The sequence below is a fragment of the Scomber japonicus genome, chromosome 3, assembly GCF_027409825.1.
Source record: "Scomber japonicus isolate fScoJap1 chromosome 3, fScoJap1.pri, whole genome shotgun sequence".
NCBI classification, from domain to species: Eukaryota; Metazoa; Chordata; class Actinopteri; order Scombriformes; family Scombridae; genus Scomber; species Scomber japonicus.
In genome coordinates this window covers 18,674,759-18,694,141 of record NC_070580.1, presented here as the reverse complement: position 1 = coordinate 18,694,141, position 19,383 = coordinate 18,674,759, and the positions used below count along the sequence as shown (strand labels likewise).

At 39.8% G+C, this 19,383-nt stretch overlaps 1 protein-coding gene across 1 annotated transcript in view; it reads right to left on the bottom strand.

The window, feature by feature from the left end:
- Positions 1-3,380: 3,380 nt before the first annotated feature.
- Positions 3,381-19,383, bottom strand: part of LOC128355262 (potassium voltage-gated channel subfamily B member 1-like) — a 31,056-nt gene continuing 15,053 nt past the window's right edge. Inside the window, exon 2 of the mRNA XM_053315510.1 lies at positions 3,381-5,243. Coding sequence (XP_053171485.1) covers positions 3,381-5,243 — 1,863 coding nt within the window. The remainder of the gene's footprint in view (positions 5,244-19,383) is intronic.

Sequence of the window (19,383 nt, the reverse complement as noted above, 5' to 3'; positions counted from 1 at the left end):
TGCATGCCCAGGATGATATTTATAGAATCACAGAAATGAACGCATCCTCAACCCAAATGCCATTTTTGCATTGTCATTCTGCACAAAAGAGAGATATAGATGAGTTCTGTGTGCATAATCTGGCTATGTGTATTTCTCAGTGACAAAATATGATGGTCATCGTCTTGCCTTAAGAATTTTTACTCTCTCAAAAGCGCATAAAAAGAGCTGGAAGAGCTCTCAAATGTCTTATGAGTTATTTGTGCTGAAGTTGGACAAGAGATGGAGGAGCATATAGTGCTCCAGCCATCAAAAGGGATGTCAGTTGTAATCAGGCTGACAGATGCTGCACAGCTCTATCTGTCTCGCACCGCTTGTTTCTATTCCATTCACATTTCACACTCACTCCCTCCTTGGGAGTTAGGTAGCTGTAGTGAATAAACACATAGCAACAGTACCTTAGTTTCTGGGGTTTGTGGCTGATGTTGCGGTCGGGCTCTGTCCTTTTGTAACTCGCTGAAGTGTTTGTATGTGTTAGTGAATTAATCAAAAAGAGAATAAAAGGATGATGTGGCAGTAGAAGGACCCATAATCCAGTTTTCAGCTGACATAATTTTCTTTAATGACTGAGGTTTCAGCACACTGAAGCCACAGGTTAGGAAGGGAAATGAATGCATGAAAAGAATGTAAATGCTATGTGTATTCGCTATATGTTATCCGAGCCTTTAAGAACTCCATCTCTACAAATTAGGCTACTTGCTTGCATCAAATGTGAGCCATCCAGTCATCTAAACTGTCACCATGGAAACAGTGACCGCTCACACTACTGAGTGAGTCTACACCTGTTTGTTTTTGTGGATTGGGCCTTTTTCATGTAAATGTTTGGTGCATTTAAGTAAGTACACAAGAAATAGATTAGAGGGAGGGGTGTGGCTGTCTAACATATCAGTCTGACAGCATGATGACCCAATTTTCTGTGTGTTTGTTTGCTGTAGTTTGTTTAATTGTCATTTTGACTCCAGTAGAGAGAGAGCTGTGACTGTCCGTGTGCAGGGCAGGCGTTTGTTAAAAGCAAAGGCACATAAATATCTAACTCATATTGTCTGTACTGATTGCAGCAATGAAAAAAATACAGAGTAAATAGTTATATTATTTAAGCTGAATGATTTACTATTAAAATAGATGCTTTTAGCATGCTTGCATGATATGTTATAAAAATCATGCTTGTATGATTAATGTTGGAATGAGTATGAGGGCACCAGATGATTAACACCCAGTGTGGTCATATGTTTGGAATCAGGTGCACATAGAAAAGCAGGATGCAGGATATTTAATTGAGTAAAAGATGCCTACAGTCACACAAGGTACCTCCATGCAGTTTGTGTGCCTGAATGGCGAGCTGTAGCTGCAAGGTGGCTTCATGTTTGTAAAGGATGTCATGCGAACTTATATGAACATAATGTTTGGAGTTTCTGGAAGCGAACCACTTGCCAAGATGCACAGAGTGTAAATAATCAAATTAGCTTTAAAAAAAAAAAAACGGATGTAAAATAAAGTGCGTGTGTTTCATCTTTCATTTTCCATCTCCCTTCGTGCTTTTGATCCCTGTCAACAGCTTTCTTCTTCAGATGCCAGTCATCTCATCTGTGAGTTCTCCAGCTTACATATTTGTACCGAATGAGCAAGTACGGCTCCCTGAAATATGTCTGCTGTTTAGAAAAGGAATGCTTACTTACTATTGTCTGTATAAATTACCAGAAAGAACATTTCTTTGGTTCTTCACATTGCACAAGGACAAAGGGACAGACATTTACAGGGAGACTGTAGCAAACAATACAAATATATCTACTATAGTATATTGTCTAATAAATGCAACTCCTTCAAAACAATGCAGTACATACTGTATATTGAAATGCAAAACTATGAGATTAACACAATATATTTGTCTAAGAGTCCATTCTTTTAGAAAATATCTTAAAAATATAAATTATTTTGATTCTTTTCCTGGTACAATAAATGTGTATTTTTGTAATATTCTACTTTTGTAGTTATACATGTACAATATTCACACTCCTACAAAACTGGAAGGTCAACATAGAAATGATCTGATTTTCAGTGTTGTCTTTTCAGCTATAGTGATGCTCATAAGCACCTTTGTTTTATATGAAGTTCAATTGACCAGCTACAATAGGAATGATGACTTCTCTGAAACACCTCTGAGATAGTTTAGAAATAACACAAAAAGTTTTGATTTTCTCCAGATTTCAGAATGAACTCAAATTACACCAATTTGCAGAACACACAAGACATTTAGAAACAAACAAACAAAAAAAAGTAAACAAAACAAGAGTTAAGAGTTTTTCTGTGTTCATAATAAAAAATAATTATTATGTTAAGGTGCTCTCTCTTGCCGGCAGTCGGGCACAATGGGAACAAGAAGGAAATCGATGGATGCAGCCTCACAGTGTCTCTGTGTTGTCTAGTATATTTTGTGCAGTAAAAAATATCAACAAGCAAGACACTATTCTCCTGTTGAAAAGAAACAGACAGAAACACTTGATTCTCCTCAAGTTCACACTTAAGAGACCACGAACATAACAATAAATATTCTGTATATGAAAGATCATTTTTGCTCACACTTATATGTGTATGTGCTGTGCATCCCTGTCTTTCTCTCTTTCACTCACACAAACTTAACACGTGGGAGACAACATAAACTAAGGCCAGTTTTGAGGAAGGAAGTTAAAGGAAGCAAACTACATTTTCCCAACACAATGCCTTTGTAATGCCATAATTAAACACTGTAACACTATAGCTTAAAGAAAAATGTATATTAACCCCTTTACACTACAACATAGTTGTATGAACTATCTCAGCTGAATGTGTTTCCCAGTTTTGCAGTGTCATGTTTCAATGCCCTCTGTGGTTTGCTACTGATTGGACAGCCTTTGCTATTGGCTTTAAAGTGGTATCTAGGGATGTCAGAAAAATAGGTTTTTGCTTGTAAAAATGATATACTGTACTCTTATAACTAGGTTATTAGATATGATAATGTGGGAAAAAACAAAGGTAAAAATAGTAAAAATTATCAGACGGGCATTCCTTGCCATTTTCAAAACCTCTTCCAAAAACTCTCTGAATTCATTTATTGAGCAGTCACTTGTAGGAAAAAGTTTGAGCACAGAACAAAAAATCTTTTCCCATCGTCCACAACTATAGTCCTTTCTTGGGACAAGTATTTTGTGTTGTAATTGTTCAAATATTCCTGCAAATGTTTCCAAAGTCCTTCATATTTTAAGTTCAGTTTTGCAGAGTTCACTGTGCTTTTTATTTTCTCCCTCTCCCTCTCTGCTTCCTTTTCCCCTTGCTGTTTCCTGCATGGTCTCTCATTCATCATAACTTTAATCATTAGAGTGAATCTCCTCTTCCTGAAGTGGCTGTAGTTCCTGAGCCACATGGTTCTCCTGCCCTTCCAGTGGCAGATTGCTGTTCCCCAGCTTCTTTGGGAGGCCCTCCATGTGGTTGATCCCCTGCTGGAAGCTAGAGTGAGAGTCAAACATGGGGGCTGCTTTTTCCAGGAGTCTTTGGGAGGGGTTGGTGCCTGAACCCTCATGCAGGTGCTCCTCCTCATCTGTGTCAGCATCAATGAACTTATTGATGGATGCATCGTGGAATGTGAAGATGCTGGGCAGTAAATTCTCTGGGCTCTTTGTGGGTGTCCTGCTGCTGGCAGTTGTGTAGACAGACACCTCAGGGCTTTGTACCGACGAACTATCTGAGAGGGCCCCTGTCCCTAAATCCTCCTCACCTTTGAAGTTGACCTTGAGCGAGCGGCTTCTGAGTGGGTTGTTAAAGCGCGGGCCCCTGGCACTCACAGAATATGAGTCGGTCTTGGGGTTTTGTTCTGTCAAGGGTGTAGTGGTACCCTGGGATCCCTCGTGCTCATTCTCCAAGGTGGGCTCCAGGCTGGGGTTAGTACTGACCCTCCCAGTCATGTTGCTCACTGGGCTGTGGGAAAAGCGAGAGCTCTCAGCAAAGTCAGTGGCACAGCTGATGAAACTGTCAATGCTTGAAATGCTTCTGATGTCTGTCACCGCCTCCACTGTGCTTGAGATGGCTTCAACTGGGATGCTTCCCATCTCTAATTCAGCTCTCTGCTTGACTGCTTTGGATGGTGGCTCTTTTTCCTTGCTGTTGAGATTTGGTTGTGACTGGATCTTGGCCATCTTGTTGTACATCTCCTCCAGTTTCTGAGCACTGAGATGCTGAGGGCTGCTGGAGGGCTTTGCCTGCTCTTGGTGACTTGATTCAAGGGTCTTAGTAGGGCTACTGTGGCTCGGTTGTGACTTCAGTTGGGGCCTCTCTTTCTGCAAACTAGGAGACACATGATTATCGAATACCCTTTCCTTCTTCCCCACGTTCTCGTCAATCTTGTCCACCATTACATCCATGAGCTCTGCACTGCGGGAAAATGCCTCCTTCATGTTCATAGAGACAATGCTACCATTTCTCTTAGCCCTCTCCAGGGCCTCCCTTCTTTTGATGGCTTTCTCCTGCCTCTTTTGCTCTTTGTAGAACTCAGAGAAGTTATTCACAATGATGGGGATAGGCAAGGCTATCACCAGTACTCCAGCGATACAGCACAAACCCCCCACTATCTTTCCCAGTAGGGTTTTTGGATAGATATCTCCATAGCCTACTGTGGTCATTGTAATTGTGGCCCACCAGAAGGAAGCTGGGATGCTTTTGAACTTGGTGTCTTCCTCATCCTTCTCAGCAAAGAACACCAGACTGGAGAAGATCATGATTCCCATCGCCAAGAAAAGGATCAGCAGGCCTAGCTCATTGTAGCTCCTCCTGAGGGTGAAGCCCAGAGACTGGAGACCTGTGGAGTGACGGGCAAGCTTCAGAATACGCAGGATCCGCATGATCCTGAAAATCTGGACCACACGGCGGACGTTCTGAAATTGCAGCACACTCTTGTTGGATTCTGTCAGGAAGATGGTGACGTAATAGGGCAGGATGGCCAGCAGGTCGATAATATTCAAAGGACCCTTAAAGAACTTCCATTTGTTGGGTGAAGAGAGGAAGCGGAGCAGGTACTCCATGGTAAACCAGGCAATACACACAGCCTCCACGTGGGCCAGTTGTGGGTTGTCTGTGGACTGGCCAAACTCATCTGTGTCTTGCAGCTCTGGGAGAGTGTTCAGAGACAAGGCAATGGTGGACAACACAATGAAGAGGATGGAGATAATTGCCAGGATCTGGAAAAAAATAGAAGAAGGCAACACTGAAAAATAATGAAGAATACACAATGATAGGTCAATTGTCAATTGGTCAATTGTTTGGACCAGAATAAAATATCTCTACCTATCGGATAGATTACCACAGCATTTTGTACAGACATTTGTTTCAATTTCATGGTCCCCAGATGATGAATACTAATGACTGGTGATATCCTGACCTTTCCACTATTGCCACAACTAGAATTTGTGCTTTTAAGTGACATGTTTTGGCAGCTACCAAGTACTGTTCTCTTTGTTACTTTGAAAAACAGCTCACTTTGTAAAGTTTGAAAGTGTTTTGGGTCAGATGACAAATCAGAGGCAATGTACTAACCAAAGTACTTACTTAGGCTATTAATAAAATACAAATGGCTTCTGACTAATTGCATGTTCATTCCAGTCTTTTAATCTTTGTCAAACAAAAAACTAATATGTGGTCATCAGTACATCACCACACTGATGATGGTCGCCTGCACTGAAAATTGAAAGATTGTATTGAATATGCAAAAACTCATCTGTTAACCACCATCTGTTTTGAGTGTGTCAGAAGTGTCTCTCTCAAAACCTTGAACCTATTTAGCACAATTTTTTAAGCTTTCATGTTGAAAATGAAATATATCACAATCATACAAACAACAACAACAAAAACAGCAGATCCAGCTAGTAATTATACATCATGCATGATCGTACATTTGCTGATTATTTATTTATGGTATTTGCAATCATTATTAGGGCGGAGGATAATTTGGAGTTGTTGACCTGTGTAAATTAACAGATGACTGCTCCTGAACTGTATACTGAAAGTTGAAATGCTCTTAAATGAAATGAGTGCTTTGATAATGTCAGAGAAAGAAGGTCAGTCCTATGAGAAACTCCATTTCAATGTGTCAGACTGGTGATCCATTTGTGACATTAAATTGTGTTTCAAAGACGGCTAAAATATCCCAACTAGTGATGGTATTTCCTAATGATATTAATTCATGGCCCATTTAATTTTCTGGATACTCTCCCCAAAGCATTCATGAAATGTCATGTCAGCATTTCAAAAGAAATAGGGTCAGAGCTAATGTGATCTCTGGGGCAGATGCTTTTTTCTCTTCAAGTCTTGGTATGTGCAATACAGGGAGACAGATAGTGAAGGAAGAAGAGTTTGAGATTGTGTCAATACATTTTTTAAAAGCGAGTCACACTTGCTCCTCATGGTTATGGTTAGTTAGCGTGACTGACAGACTACCTGAGAACTCTGAAGCATTGAGCCAGCTACTAATGATATAATCTGCTCAGTACAATAGTGTCTGATCATAGTGCTCGGGATTAAGAAGGCTGCACGGTTGTGGGTGAGTCGATGTGCCACACCTATTATTTCTGTCCCAGAGTCAGTGTAAAATCCAACACAAGGTCACTGTGGAGGCTGTGTCCCAGGCCAGTGGCGAGTAGGATTATTCCCTCGTACCAATCAGTGACCGTAAGCTTTAATTAGTCTTGACAGGTGACTGCTTGTACATCTACCTTGGCCTTTGAGAAGAGAGGGACTAAAAACAAAGAGGGCAGGAGAAAAACTAGGGTAAAGGCATTTCAACTTCACTAATCAAATAGTTTGGTTCTGAGAATGAATTAAAGGGCAGAATGAAAATTAAACTCAAGGCCTTCTCTAAAATAGCATGCCTCCCAGTCTGGATCTCAAGAGACCCAAGTGATGGATGAAAACTCTCAAATACAACCATTAGAGGTAGCTTTCTTGAAACTCAATAAGTACACCCAAAAGAATAAAACAATTAATGTCAATGTGAAACATTAACAACGCCCTTAACAGTAACAGGTAAAAGCTGGAGTCACTACTTTCAGAGCTTTTTGAGGATGTGAAGGTCAGACGTTATCAGAAACCCCAAAATCTGCAGCAATAGCATTTTGATAGATCGAGACTAGAGAAGAGAGCTACTGGCAACTGAGCCTCAATCCTAAAATGGGCCATCCAGTGGAAACTGTGCTCATCACATGAAGACTAATCTAGCTTGACGCACTGACCAGGCTCGAGAGTGGCTAATGAATCATGCTGAATACAAAGGGTAGAACAGAAACTGAACCCAAGGTGTGTTCCGTGTGTCCGTGTGCCCGCTGCATGGCCAGCTCCACCTCCCATCAAATTCTCTCTCTTACTCACCTTTTCCCCTCCCACCCCAAATATACACCAACCCGAGTCAGCCAGAGAACAGATTATAGGGATGACAGCACAGTGACGAATCTGTGACACAGAGGGAATGAGGCAAATAAGGTCTCAGGTTGGGAACAGAAACTTGTGAGTTTCCTTGGTTGGGCAATGTGATGTGTATGATTTGCTTATGTGGGGAAGATGCAGTTTCCTAAATGAGGAAACTCAATATGACTATCTTTATTTAGCTGCCCGACAGAGCGGAACAGAAAGCGAAGAACAGACAATTGGAGTAAAGTGTGTCTAAAGACACTGCAGCCCAAAATATGTTTGATTGAATATATTTTACAATGCAGCAGGGATTTAAGACGCAGATGCACTGTTAAAGAGGGTTATGGTTAGTCTTGTGTTTCCTCATTAGCTCTTAATGATGAGCACTGAGGTCATAGGGACAACCAGCCTTGCTTCCTGTTTGCATAAATTGAAAACAGCGTAGCTGAATCTTATCAAGATCACTGCTACTTCTTCACAGCCATGACTGGCAAATACACTCAGGCACACATGCATCTATAACAAACACAAACACACACAGACACACATGCATTTTCACTCCCAGCTCAGTAATTAGCCCCAAGCCTCCCTTCCCCATGGGCCGAGAGGCAGAAGACTGAATATTTAATATCCTCTTAAAGTGCAAGCTATCCTGTCCTGGAAAGGGTGTGTGTGAGTAGGTGCTCACTGGGCCATGACGGACTGCAGAGCCAGAGAGGTAGCCCTGTTTCACACTGCCTTCACAACACAAGGATAGTTCTGCTTCATGCTCGATCGAACGAAGGATAGACAAGGAAGGAGAGTCTCTATACACAGTGGCAGGAGCTCCCTCAGAGAGAGAGCTTCCCATCATGATTAGAAGTTCAACAATTGCTGGGTATGTAGCCAGGTTGTGCTTGTTTCCAAAGAGTGGAAAGCATTTCATGGCTTTTGACAGATCTTTCCAACTCTGTTTTATAAACAGTCACCCTCCGGCACTGCACATCCTTCACAGAGGAATGATGGACAACTCAAATCTGTGGTATCTGGGTTCCTTCTTGTTACTGTAGTCTTAAATTTAGTCTCATCCATTTCACTCAGTGTAACTGAAGAGTGCAAAAATACTTGCATGAAACTCAAGTATTTTGGCTGTAAATAAAATTCAGTTTCAGTCATCATGGAGAACAGAGGCTACAGTAATGCATTGCAGTAGTCACAAGTTTTCACAGCAACAAAATCACATTTTCTGTCTTACCCCTCATCCATGATCCTGTCAAGCTCAAAGGCAGACATGAGCAGCACTCATTAGAGTGCCATTAGCCAGAGCATAGCTATTTAGAATATTTACTGTTTAAAGCTGATACATTTGTGAGAGCTGTTTTTCTTTTGAGGGCTTAAATATTTAGTATGTCTAATTATTGTTGAATCACAGAGATATTTGAATACTGAAAGATTTAAAGATAGAGGTCAAGAGAAGCCTGGCAGAGGAGATAAGACTGAAGAAAGAAAGAGCTGAGAGCAGATGACATGATGAAAAAAGTGGCAGTTAGGTTTCCAGAAGAGTTCTTTCTGTCATGTATTTAGGGCCTTCTCTTAAGTCATGCTGTGTGAAATGTTTATTCACTTCTAGTCTGTCCTCTTCGTAACTGGACTTGCCCTTTTCACCACATGAGCTAAATCAATGGAAGGATTATGTCCCACAGTGACACACTCGCTTTATTTTCTGTGTGCATGTTGAGTGCAAGGTGGCATCTCTAATCCTCTTATTGTACTACTTCTTCTGTGACTTGCCAATAAATGTTTTCTGGCCCTGTGCCCTGACAGCTGACCTTCCTCCTACAGTCTATTGTGGTTCTGTTGCCTCTGTGGGAAACAGTGTCTGTGTTGTTTTTAAAAAATGTAAGGCTACAATGGAAAAGGTGGATGGAATTACGCTGCTGGTAAACAGAGTGGAGAAAATGGCAGCAAGTGTGTTGCAGCTATAAACACTTCCTCCCCAGGGTTAAAATCACCTTCTTGGAAAGTTCCACATTGGGACTCTAGTGCAATAAAACTCTCTCTACTCTCTCATGACACCCATTTACACTTTACAATTAACCCCTTAACATAAAGTTTCTCCTTTCTTCTCTCTTAAGTGGTTTTAAAGTTAAGTAAGTTTGGCAATTTTATGTTTTATATTTCAGTCAACAAATCCCTCTAAAATTCAGATCAAATAATGGATGGTTTTGAATTTTTAATGGGATTTTTAACCATGCTAGTAGTCTGTCAGTTGGTTAGTCCAACACCTTTGGTCCAGACTGTAATATCTCAACAACTGCAGGATAGATTGCCATTTTGTACAGATATGGTCCCCAGAGGAAGGATCCTTCTGACTTTGGCGATCACCAGACATTTCCTCTAACGACACAGTGAGGTTGACATTTCTGGCATTAAGTGAAATGTCAACTTTGAAATTAGTCATGAATTGATGTCCTCATCGGGATCAATTGTAAATATATTGGTGATAACCTTGTATCCAGTGCCATAATCGTGTAAAAAATGTGTCCAATACTTTGTTTATGACAAAATACCTGCAAAACTGACATCCCCATTAGCTTCAGCTACAGTACACTAAGTGTAATTAAGTGGTAATACTAAGTGGTAATTAGCAAATGTTACAATGCTGAAATGCTAAACTATGATGGTGAACATGGTGAACATTACACCTGCTAAACATAATGTTTGGCTCAAAACTAACTGACTAAATATTTGTGATAGAATACATTTTCCATTCACAAGTAACCAGATCAAAGAAACACATTTTAAATGTATCTATCTATCTCACTCCAATAAAAATGCATAAAATCTCCAAAAACAATTCACCACTTTGCCCTAGATGTAAAACAGAACAAGAAACATTCATGCATTTATTTTGGTATTGTGAATCATTAAAACAGTTTGGGATTTCAGTTCATCTTTTTACCAAATCTGTTTTAGAATTAGAATTTGATTTAAATCCATGCTTCTATTTACTCCATGGTATGCCTAATTTAGGATAGCAAACAAAACAAAAAAACCCACTGCTGGCTCTGCTGGCTGACTCTTTGTTCTGTTTCACAATATGAAGAATAGAAAATATAGAATATCTTCAGACTTATTCTCCAAAATCATCTTATTGCACACTGACAGCATCACATTGTATTATTTAGTGTTGTTGTAATAGTTGTACAGTTTACAGAGACTGTGCTGTACATTTAAAAATCCTACAAAATTAAGAAGCTTAAAAAGATTACATTGATGAAAAAAGATGAAAAATAATAGCATTAGTAACAACTCTTTTAATTATTTATAACTTGAAATCACTGAAAAGTAGTTTAGCTGAAAATGCTCTGTAATTACATAATTGCCCCCAGTCTAATGTTCACATCTGCTTCTAAACCAGATATGCAATGACATTCAGCATCTCCCAAACTGACAAGACCTCCTGTGTCTCGCACAGATGTGCCCTCTACCTCAGCTGCCTAGTCTCACCTTGCCTGGCAACCTTTTCTGTTCCACCTTTAAGCCTATAGCATTGAGCTTGTTCCTATCCTGTGCCGTGAGCCTCCTGTGCTAAGGATGAGACAAGGAGATGGATTACTGAGCTTGCGGCTACGCACAGGATGTGTCCTTTCGGAAGTGTGAAGGTGGTGCTAAAATGATGAGGCATACAGACACAGGGTGTGCGTTTGTGCACATGTATGATTTTCATAGGTTTATCTGATACTTTATGAATCTAATATACACTCCAGTTGTTTTGGGACATTTTCTTTCTTTTAGTGGTCAGGGATAGCAATTTAAATTAAGGTTATGTTCAGATATTGTATGATTTTAATGTTAATGTTAAAGAATAAATGCAATTACATAAATGTTTTTGGCAAAATTATTTGTGTGTGCATTAGTATGCGCAACTTTTTATGTCTTTGTTTGTTTTTATCACATTAAAGCTCATTATTGGTTGCTGGCAGTTGTCCATAGAAACCAAGTCTGTGTATTCTTCTCTGAAGGCATGGATGCATATTTTGGGTTGTGAAAAAAAAAAGGTGAGAGAGTGAAAGGAACAGAGGTGATGCTGTGAAAAATGAAGAGGAAACAAGACAATGACAGAGTGTGAAGGTGAGATGAGAGATTGCATCCCTGTGGCTCATGTACATCCCTGTGTGTCAGTCGCCCCTGATAAAACATCTGTAGTCTTGCTACTGGCTTTTCACCTGGGATGTGACTCTGAAACATCTGGAACACCTGTGTTATCCAATGTAAACTGTAGTATGCATGCCACAAGATTAAAATAGCAGACTTCCTGCTGTGTGGCCATGAAAAAAAAAGTTTCAGAGAATTTAACAACGAAATTATCTCATGAGTGCTATACTGGGCTGCTGCAGATTTCACCCTCTTTCCAACTGAATCAATTTTTTAGGAATATAAATCAGTTTAAACATGAAATGAAAGACTATTAAGAGATTATTAAATAATAAAACACCAGGTAGGAGTTGCTCTATTGGTACTGCAAAGGAAGCTTAACAAAATCCTGGAATGCTCTGGGACGGCTGTTCAAATGTGTTTAAGTTTGCTAACTTTGTCTGAAGTGACTGGAAAAGAAGACAGGACTATTTAATTAGTATTATTCAGATTTCTCCATTGCTTTTTTGTTGTTTATTACAAAATAACTTTATGTTAACATTGGTCTTCTTTCTGCTTGCAGTGTTGTTTGAAACTGTATATGCACCATTCTGGTCTAATATGAGTATGAGGTGTCTTGTAAAATACAAAAAAATACAAACTTTAAATGTATATGTAAATATACAATATATGTCGGTTTTGATAAGTGACTGTGTGCTGTATTTGTATAGTGAATTTTTTGTACAAAAGAGCAAAATTCTTGGCATCCTCTCAAAAAGCTTGTTTATGTAGTTTCAGATGAGGTGAAATGAGCTGAACCTTTAATGAACAGTATGTCGTCCCCATCTGCTGTCTCTACTGAGTCTGAGAGACAGGCAGGTCCTCCTCACAGCATGTGCCTGTCTGACTGTATCAACCCGCTGTGGGAACACTCAGTAGGCTGGGGAGGATTTCCTCCAGGTTGCACACACAGCCTGCATATCTGAGCCCTACTAATGGAAAGTATGATTTTTGTGATGTTGAGATGTATAATCCTGATATACAGTGGGTGTTTTTTTTGTACTAGCCTGAAACAGCATGCCGGAAGGCCTCGTGGCTCACAGCATACTCACATCACACCCAGCTGAAAATGACAAGTACTCAAAATCTGGCTTTGTTCTTGATACTTGTTTTTTTCCCAGGCTGGAGCTCCAGCTGTCTTGTTGCTATGGTCTTTGCTCACGCTGAAACTGGCAGCAGTGTTAGCAGGCGTATGAAAAAAGAAATTAATTTATCATGCTGAATCACTACCAACTCTGTGAAACTAGACCATTTGACAGCAAAGTGTGTAACAAAATCACAGTTTCTTTTGTATCTTTTATAATGGGTTGTATGGTGATGTGTTCATTACACAAGAGGATAAGTACCAGTGGAGAAAGCTACCAGATTAGTGTAATTTATATGTCAATCCATTAAAACAAGTCAGCTCCCGTTTTAAGTAATCAACATCAGGAGACAGACTGATGGAAGAGAAAAGAGAAATGGCAGCCATCAGCAGATTATTGCCAGGATGCAAACAGAAGTCACATAGATTACATCAGACAACAAAGTTCATGACCTCTATCAGAGAAAGTGATTTGAAAGAAAACAATTGAGCTGCTAAGCCAGTACCGTTAGACATCATTGCATCATTCTGATGAGGAGGAATATCTCTTTTCTGCCATCCAGCTCTGCTGCAGTATTTACTTGTCCACCATCTCTATGGCTACCAAGTGGAAATCCCCATCACATTCTCACATTGCAGACCTGAAGTTTGATATGGGCCTATACCAAGAAGCAGCACGATAAGATGCCTTCACTTATCTGGTGTCTGCTGACTGTTAATTAACGTTCACTAAATTTCCTGGCTCCAATGACCTGCCTCTGTGATGCAGTGGCCCTGTTTGGTGTTTACCATACAGAACAGATGTCATAGGATTCCTGTGACACGATTGGGTGTCAGTACTGAGTGGAGAGAGTTGCCTGGGCTGTTTACTATGAACACCATCTGAAACAGGAGGAGAGGCCTGGTCGCTATACGTCTGATGACATTCAAGACAGATACTAAATCTGATGCTCAGGTGTAACATGATGGTACAGTCAGGAGATGGTTAGCTTGATTAAGAGGTAACCAGTACCTCTAGTTCTCTCTCTAATTGACACATTATAGCTCAAATGTTTAATCTATTCAAATGTCTAATAAAGTCAATTTGTGGTTCTATGTTACGTGATACATGAACAAACGAGATGTAGTCTAACATGTTAATTAGTGAGATTTAGAGGTGACGCTACTGTAGGCGGATTATGTTACCTTAGGACAGAGCCAGGCTTATAGTTTCTTCATGTTTCTAGTCTTTGTGCAAAGCTAAGCTAAACAGCTTGTGGCTGTAACTTCAAATTTGACTTCAAGTACTTACCATCCAAAGAGTCTCTGATTACTTTTCAGATTCAAATATCAGACACACAAATATGAAACCTAACACACACACACACTGGTAAGGATGTTATTATTGCTGTGCCAACGTGGTAGCCCCTGCCATCAATGGATGAATATGTGTGAATGGGTGAATGAGATGTAATGTAAAGTGCTTTGAGTGGTCGTAAAGACTAGAAAGGCGCTATATAAGTACAGTCCATTTACCATCCATTTAACAGCAGGATTGAGGTTAGGAAACGGAAGTTTATACAACAGGGGCTTGAGACTGAAGTCAGTGCAGAAGTGAATTTTTCCCAAAGATAATTTCTGTCATTTAAGGTAGTTCTTAACATGCTGATATATGTTCAAATGCTCATTTTTCTGAAAAATGTATTATTTGACGATATAAAAAGGGGGTGTGGTGTCCAAATTGAAAAGATGGTGCTGATCATAAGTATTAACTCTGGCATTCAAACTGGCTCCAATGTAAACCAATGATGATGTCACACCTAGCTACATCCATCTAGTCTTGGTGACCATGCTAACTTTCTGAGTGAAGTGGAATGTCGCTGGAAAGAGAGCATGGGTTTATCCAGGCTAACATCCATCTTTATGGCAGCCAAAATGTGAAATTATTTCTTGATTCACACTCCAGTATTAGCAGACAGTCTAAAGCTTTTCAGACAATTCCATCATTATAGCTGAGAAGCTCAGTCTGTCACATCTCATCTCTCTTTATGTACCTGTGAAACTGCTAGTGCATCAAAACTAAAATTATCTCAACTGGTCCCAGTGCACCAGGCCCACCATTCAGTGTAGCCTTGACAACAAATTCACTAGGTTGCAATTATAGAAAGTGCTGCGCCACCAGAGGCCTGGCAGAATCTATTTTCTTTCTGTACCTTTTCCCTCTCCTTAACTGATAATTTATGTCTTACTGCATGTGTCTGTCAGATCCTTCTCTGTGTGGATAAGAAGATATTTCTGTATAAGTAATGATTAGCATTAGGATTAGTTGTAATGCCAGATGGCACATGCACTGTACTCGACACTGTCAGCTTCATAAAAAAATCTAAAAGCATGTGTGCCTCAGTATCTACCATGGAGAATTAAGCATCTGGCTGACACAGCACTATATTTCTTAACTCAGTCTAACAGTATGACATATTCCAACTCTACATTTAGTAGTATTGTCCAAAAGAGACAAATGGCATTTAAACATCCCACCTTAGACATTACTTTCTGTCAGCAACACCTTCTGCACTATTAGCGGCATGTTGAATACTCAGGTCAGACTTTTATGGAAAATCAAATCTAAGAATACTCCTCTTACACATTTAACACAGATGCTAAGTGTAACATAAAACCATCTATTTTTCATTCTGAAGAAGTCAAACACCTGCTGTGTACCAGAGTCTCCTCTTAAATGATTCAGTAGGAGTGGAAGGGCAGACCAAGGAACTTCCTGCCTGACCACTGAAGACCGCAGCTCTGTGTGTGTGTGTGTGTGTGTGTGTGTGTGAGAGTGTGTGTGCGTGCGTGTGTCAGTACAGCATGTCTCCAACATCAGTGTCAGACCACTAAATGTCTCCCTGTCCATCTTCTTTCTGTCCAACTGTGCTGTTCTCTGGAGGCCACACCGCTCTGAGACACCCGCTCATCCTCAGCAGTAAAGCGAGGTCAGGGATACATAATGCAGAAAGGGACCAAGAGAAAAAGATGTTTGAAGGGCAGTGTATGGTGTATAATGTATGCCGCTGTGATGTCCAGGCACTAAAGGGCCCTAAGGCGACAAGCCAAAAAAAAAAAGAAAAGCGACCTATTTTCTGCAACACCTCTGCGAAAGAGTAAAATTATCACCAACTGGAGTTTTCTGTCCCCTGATTTTACCAATCAAGAATCCAAATTTTGAATTTAATTAATATATATTTCATTATATATTTTCTGTGAAAGAAAGAAAGAAAGAAAGAAAGAAAGAAAGAAAGAAAGAAAGACAAACAGAGAGTCTGACATTTACAACAAGAACAGTTTAGAGGGATCTAACCTTTAAAAGATGAACATTCATTATGAGCTTAGAGGCCTGAGATACAAAAATAAAACATTCATTACAGGAGACTTTCAGACAAAGCCTTTCAATACAAGAATGCAGTAAACTGTTGGCATATACTGTACTGTATATACGGTTAACTGTACATCATTATGTGTGTGTGTGTTTTGGTTTTTTTTACAGTGAAATTTTCAGTATACATCAGAGCCACTGGTGCCTTTCAGTCATGCTGTAATGAGAGTGGACAGAGACTGTGATGAGACAAAAAAGCATTTCCAGCTGTCTGTCACAGCATATGGCATATGAAAACAATGGTACGCTGCTGCATGATCTGAGTGGATGACAGAACCAGGATTTGCACACTGATGATCAAAAACAGGGTTTGCTCCATGAATGCAGAGAATACAATTGTCATTTGTAATGACAGAAGAGGGGGAAAAAACACACCCTCTTTTTTTCTGGACACCATCTTCTGTCTTCCCTCACACATACAGTACACGTTGATGTCATGCGAGGACATAAAAGCACACATGACCAGCCAGACAGCAGCAAAAAGCACCAGAGTGTACGCAAATCTCCTCATGGGGGGACTGCAGTACCTTGGTGTATAGCTCAGCTGATAGTTTCCATGGTGACATGAGGCTTTTTAGCATTTGCAGAACAGATGCAGCAAGGCATTCACAAAAACAGGACACAGAAAACAAAAGTCAGTGACATGTGATACTGAGCTAGTGGAAAAGCAGTGGAAAAAATACACTTTTCCATCATTGTTGACACTCAGGATTTCTGGTAACACTGAGAGTTCAGTATTCTCTCTCAGATCTTTGAAGAGCCAGATTAGCACTTAATTAATCAGTTCTGAATATCACAAAAAGTCTGTTTGACAAGTTATTTATTGATTCTTATCTGACACAAAGCTTCCCTACATTGTCATAGCAAATTCATTTTGGATTTTGCTTCTGACAGTTTGGTGAGTAGTCGTTGGTAAGGAAAAATTTTAATTACAGCCAAAATGCTTAATTGATTAACCAATTAGTTGATCAACAGAAAGATGATGGTCACCAATTTCAAAAAATGATTAATCTCTTAAGACATTTTCAAACAAAAAATGCCAACCATTTCCTTATTCCAGTTTATGTGTGCTGCTTTTCCTTTATTTTCCTAACCCTTTCCTTTAGTTTTATGGACCAAATAATTGAGTAATTCAGAAAATAATCAACAGATTGACAATGAAAATAACTATTGGTTGCAGCTCTAAACCACACACATATAAATGTGTTTTCATAAATGTGGGGGGACAAAAAAAGAAACAATCCTACTGAAATTCGTATACTACAATTACTACTGTTACTACTTGTAGTCAATGAATGCTTATTTATTTACAATTTTGCATTGCGTGAAAGCTCAAAGTCATCTTAAGATATGTTTCAAATATGATACAGACAACAATGAGCAACCTTTCCCTGGTTTCATGATGGCACTCTTTTATAAAATAAGACAGTGTTAAGATATCAGATGTGGAATATATATTACAGATGATAGGGGAGTGTAATTGTGTCATTACTAGCTCTCTGTGTCCAACCTATCCTTAGCCATCATAATGCTGCTGGAATGATAAATGATTGTGGATTGTTAGCCACTGGCACACAGCCAATATCAACTGTAGCGCTGATCTTCAGTCTTTAATGGCCGAGCACCCCAGTTGTATAAGTGAAGGCGATGGTGACGATGATTTGCAAGTGGAACAAAATCCTAAATTACAGAAGGATGTGTTTAATGCGGCTGCCATCCTCAGGATCTCTGAGCTGAGACATTATGCAGAGAGAAGGACAAAAGTCTGTGGTCAGATTTGAGTAGCAAGATGACATCATGATTGAAAACACAGTTGTTTTTATAATTCTTTGCTCTCACTTTAGTTTCCTGGGCATGAAACTCAAGTAGAGAGCCACACTCTGTGAAAAAAAACTAAACACATGTCAGACCAGTGGTTGATGCTCCACACGCTGCCTATATCCATCCAGCCTGCTGTAAACTGGCCGACAGTCAAGCACGCTGGCCCAGCCAATCACTGCCATACATGGAGATCCTGACCCAGATTTAAACACACTTAACCAGTTTCCCTCTGCTGCTCCTGACCCCCACTATGCTCTCCTCAAGCAAACATTTTTACAAATGAGCTGTTTTACCTTCATTAATACCTCATTTAAGATTATCCTCAGTTTACCTGATATGATCTCACCTCCTGTTTGTGGCCACAGGCTGATCAAACCTCATTTTAGGTTGAGTAAACAGCACTTAATTGTCATCCCAATGGCAGTCACAGCGCTTCCCTTTGTGAAAGGATTCAATCAGGGAGCAGTTTTAATTTGCAACTGTTATCCTTCCCACTACTAATCTGCTTCTTCTGCTTCCAGTGCAGCTGCTGTCCTGCCCACCAACCACTGCATTAGTTAATGTATGAAAGTGAAGCCACAGGGTCTCCCAGCAGCAGACATCTTTGTTGGCTTTCAGTATCACAGGCATTTTTACAAGCGGCAACCCTGCTGAAGTGTCTGTCTACTTCAGTATCACTGAACGAGTGCAAATGAATAGAAAATTCTGAAGGGATCAATAAACTGACACATTTCATATTTTGGATCCTCTCAGGACATTTATAGTAACGTTTTCTTCACCAGCTAGTATTGCCTTTTGTCTTAAAACTATGAAAGACCTTGTCAATTCACAGAGTCATAACTAGTGAAGCTGTAGCTGATGTTCAGCCACACTACAGTGACTCTTCTATAACATGCCTGCACTTGTCTTTGCCTTTTAACCAGTCCTTTCAGTCCCATTTCTACCTGTTTTCAACCCTTTATTTTGGTAATTCATCTCCCTCCTTATCAGTGCAATCGCCTCTCTTTTTGTGTTTACTCCTAAATCCTGTAAGTAACCAAACCAACCCATACTCCCATGTCAAATATATATATACATGATTTGATTTTACTCTTCCTCACCATAATCATCAACTTACTAACACCAAATCATCTACACCTCCTCTCAGTTACTGGCCTTCCACTGTTGAAGCCTGCATTGGGGGTTAATCCAAATTATTTCATGTTGAACATAACCTAATTAAATCAGGAATTAACCTTTATTCTAAGGCTGTGCTCTCCTGGTTGAACTACTGTTTTTTTGTTAGACCTTTAACTAGATTGTATCCATTTAGTTTCTTTGCTCCATTTGTAAACATTGTACTACACAAGACAAAAGGAGCTTTGAATGTACTAATGTGTCAATGCAATATAACTTATAACTTATTAAATGTATTCTTTGGTATCCGCTC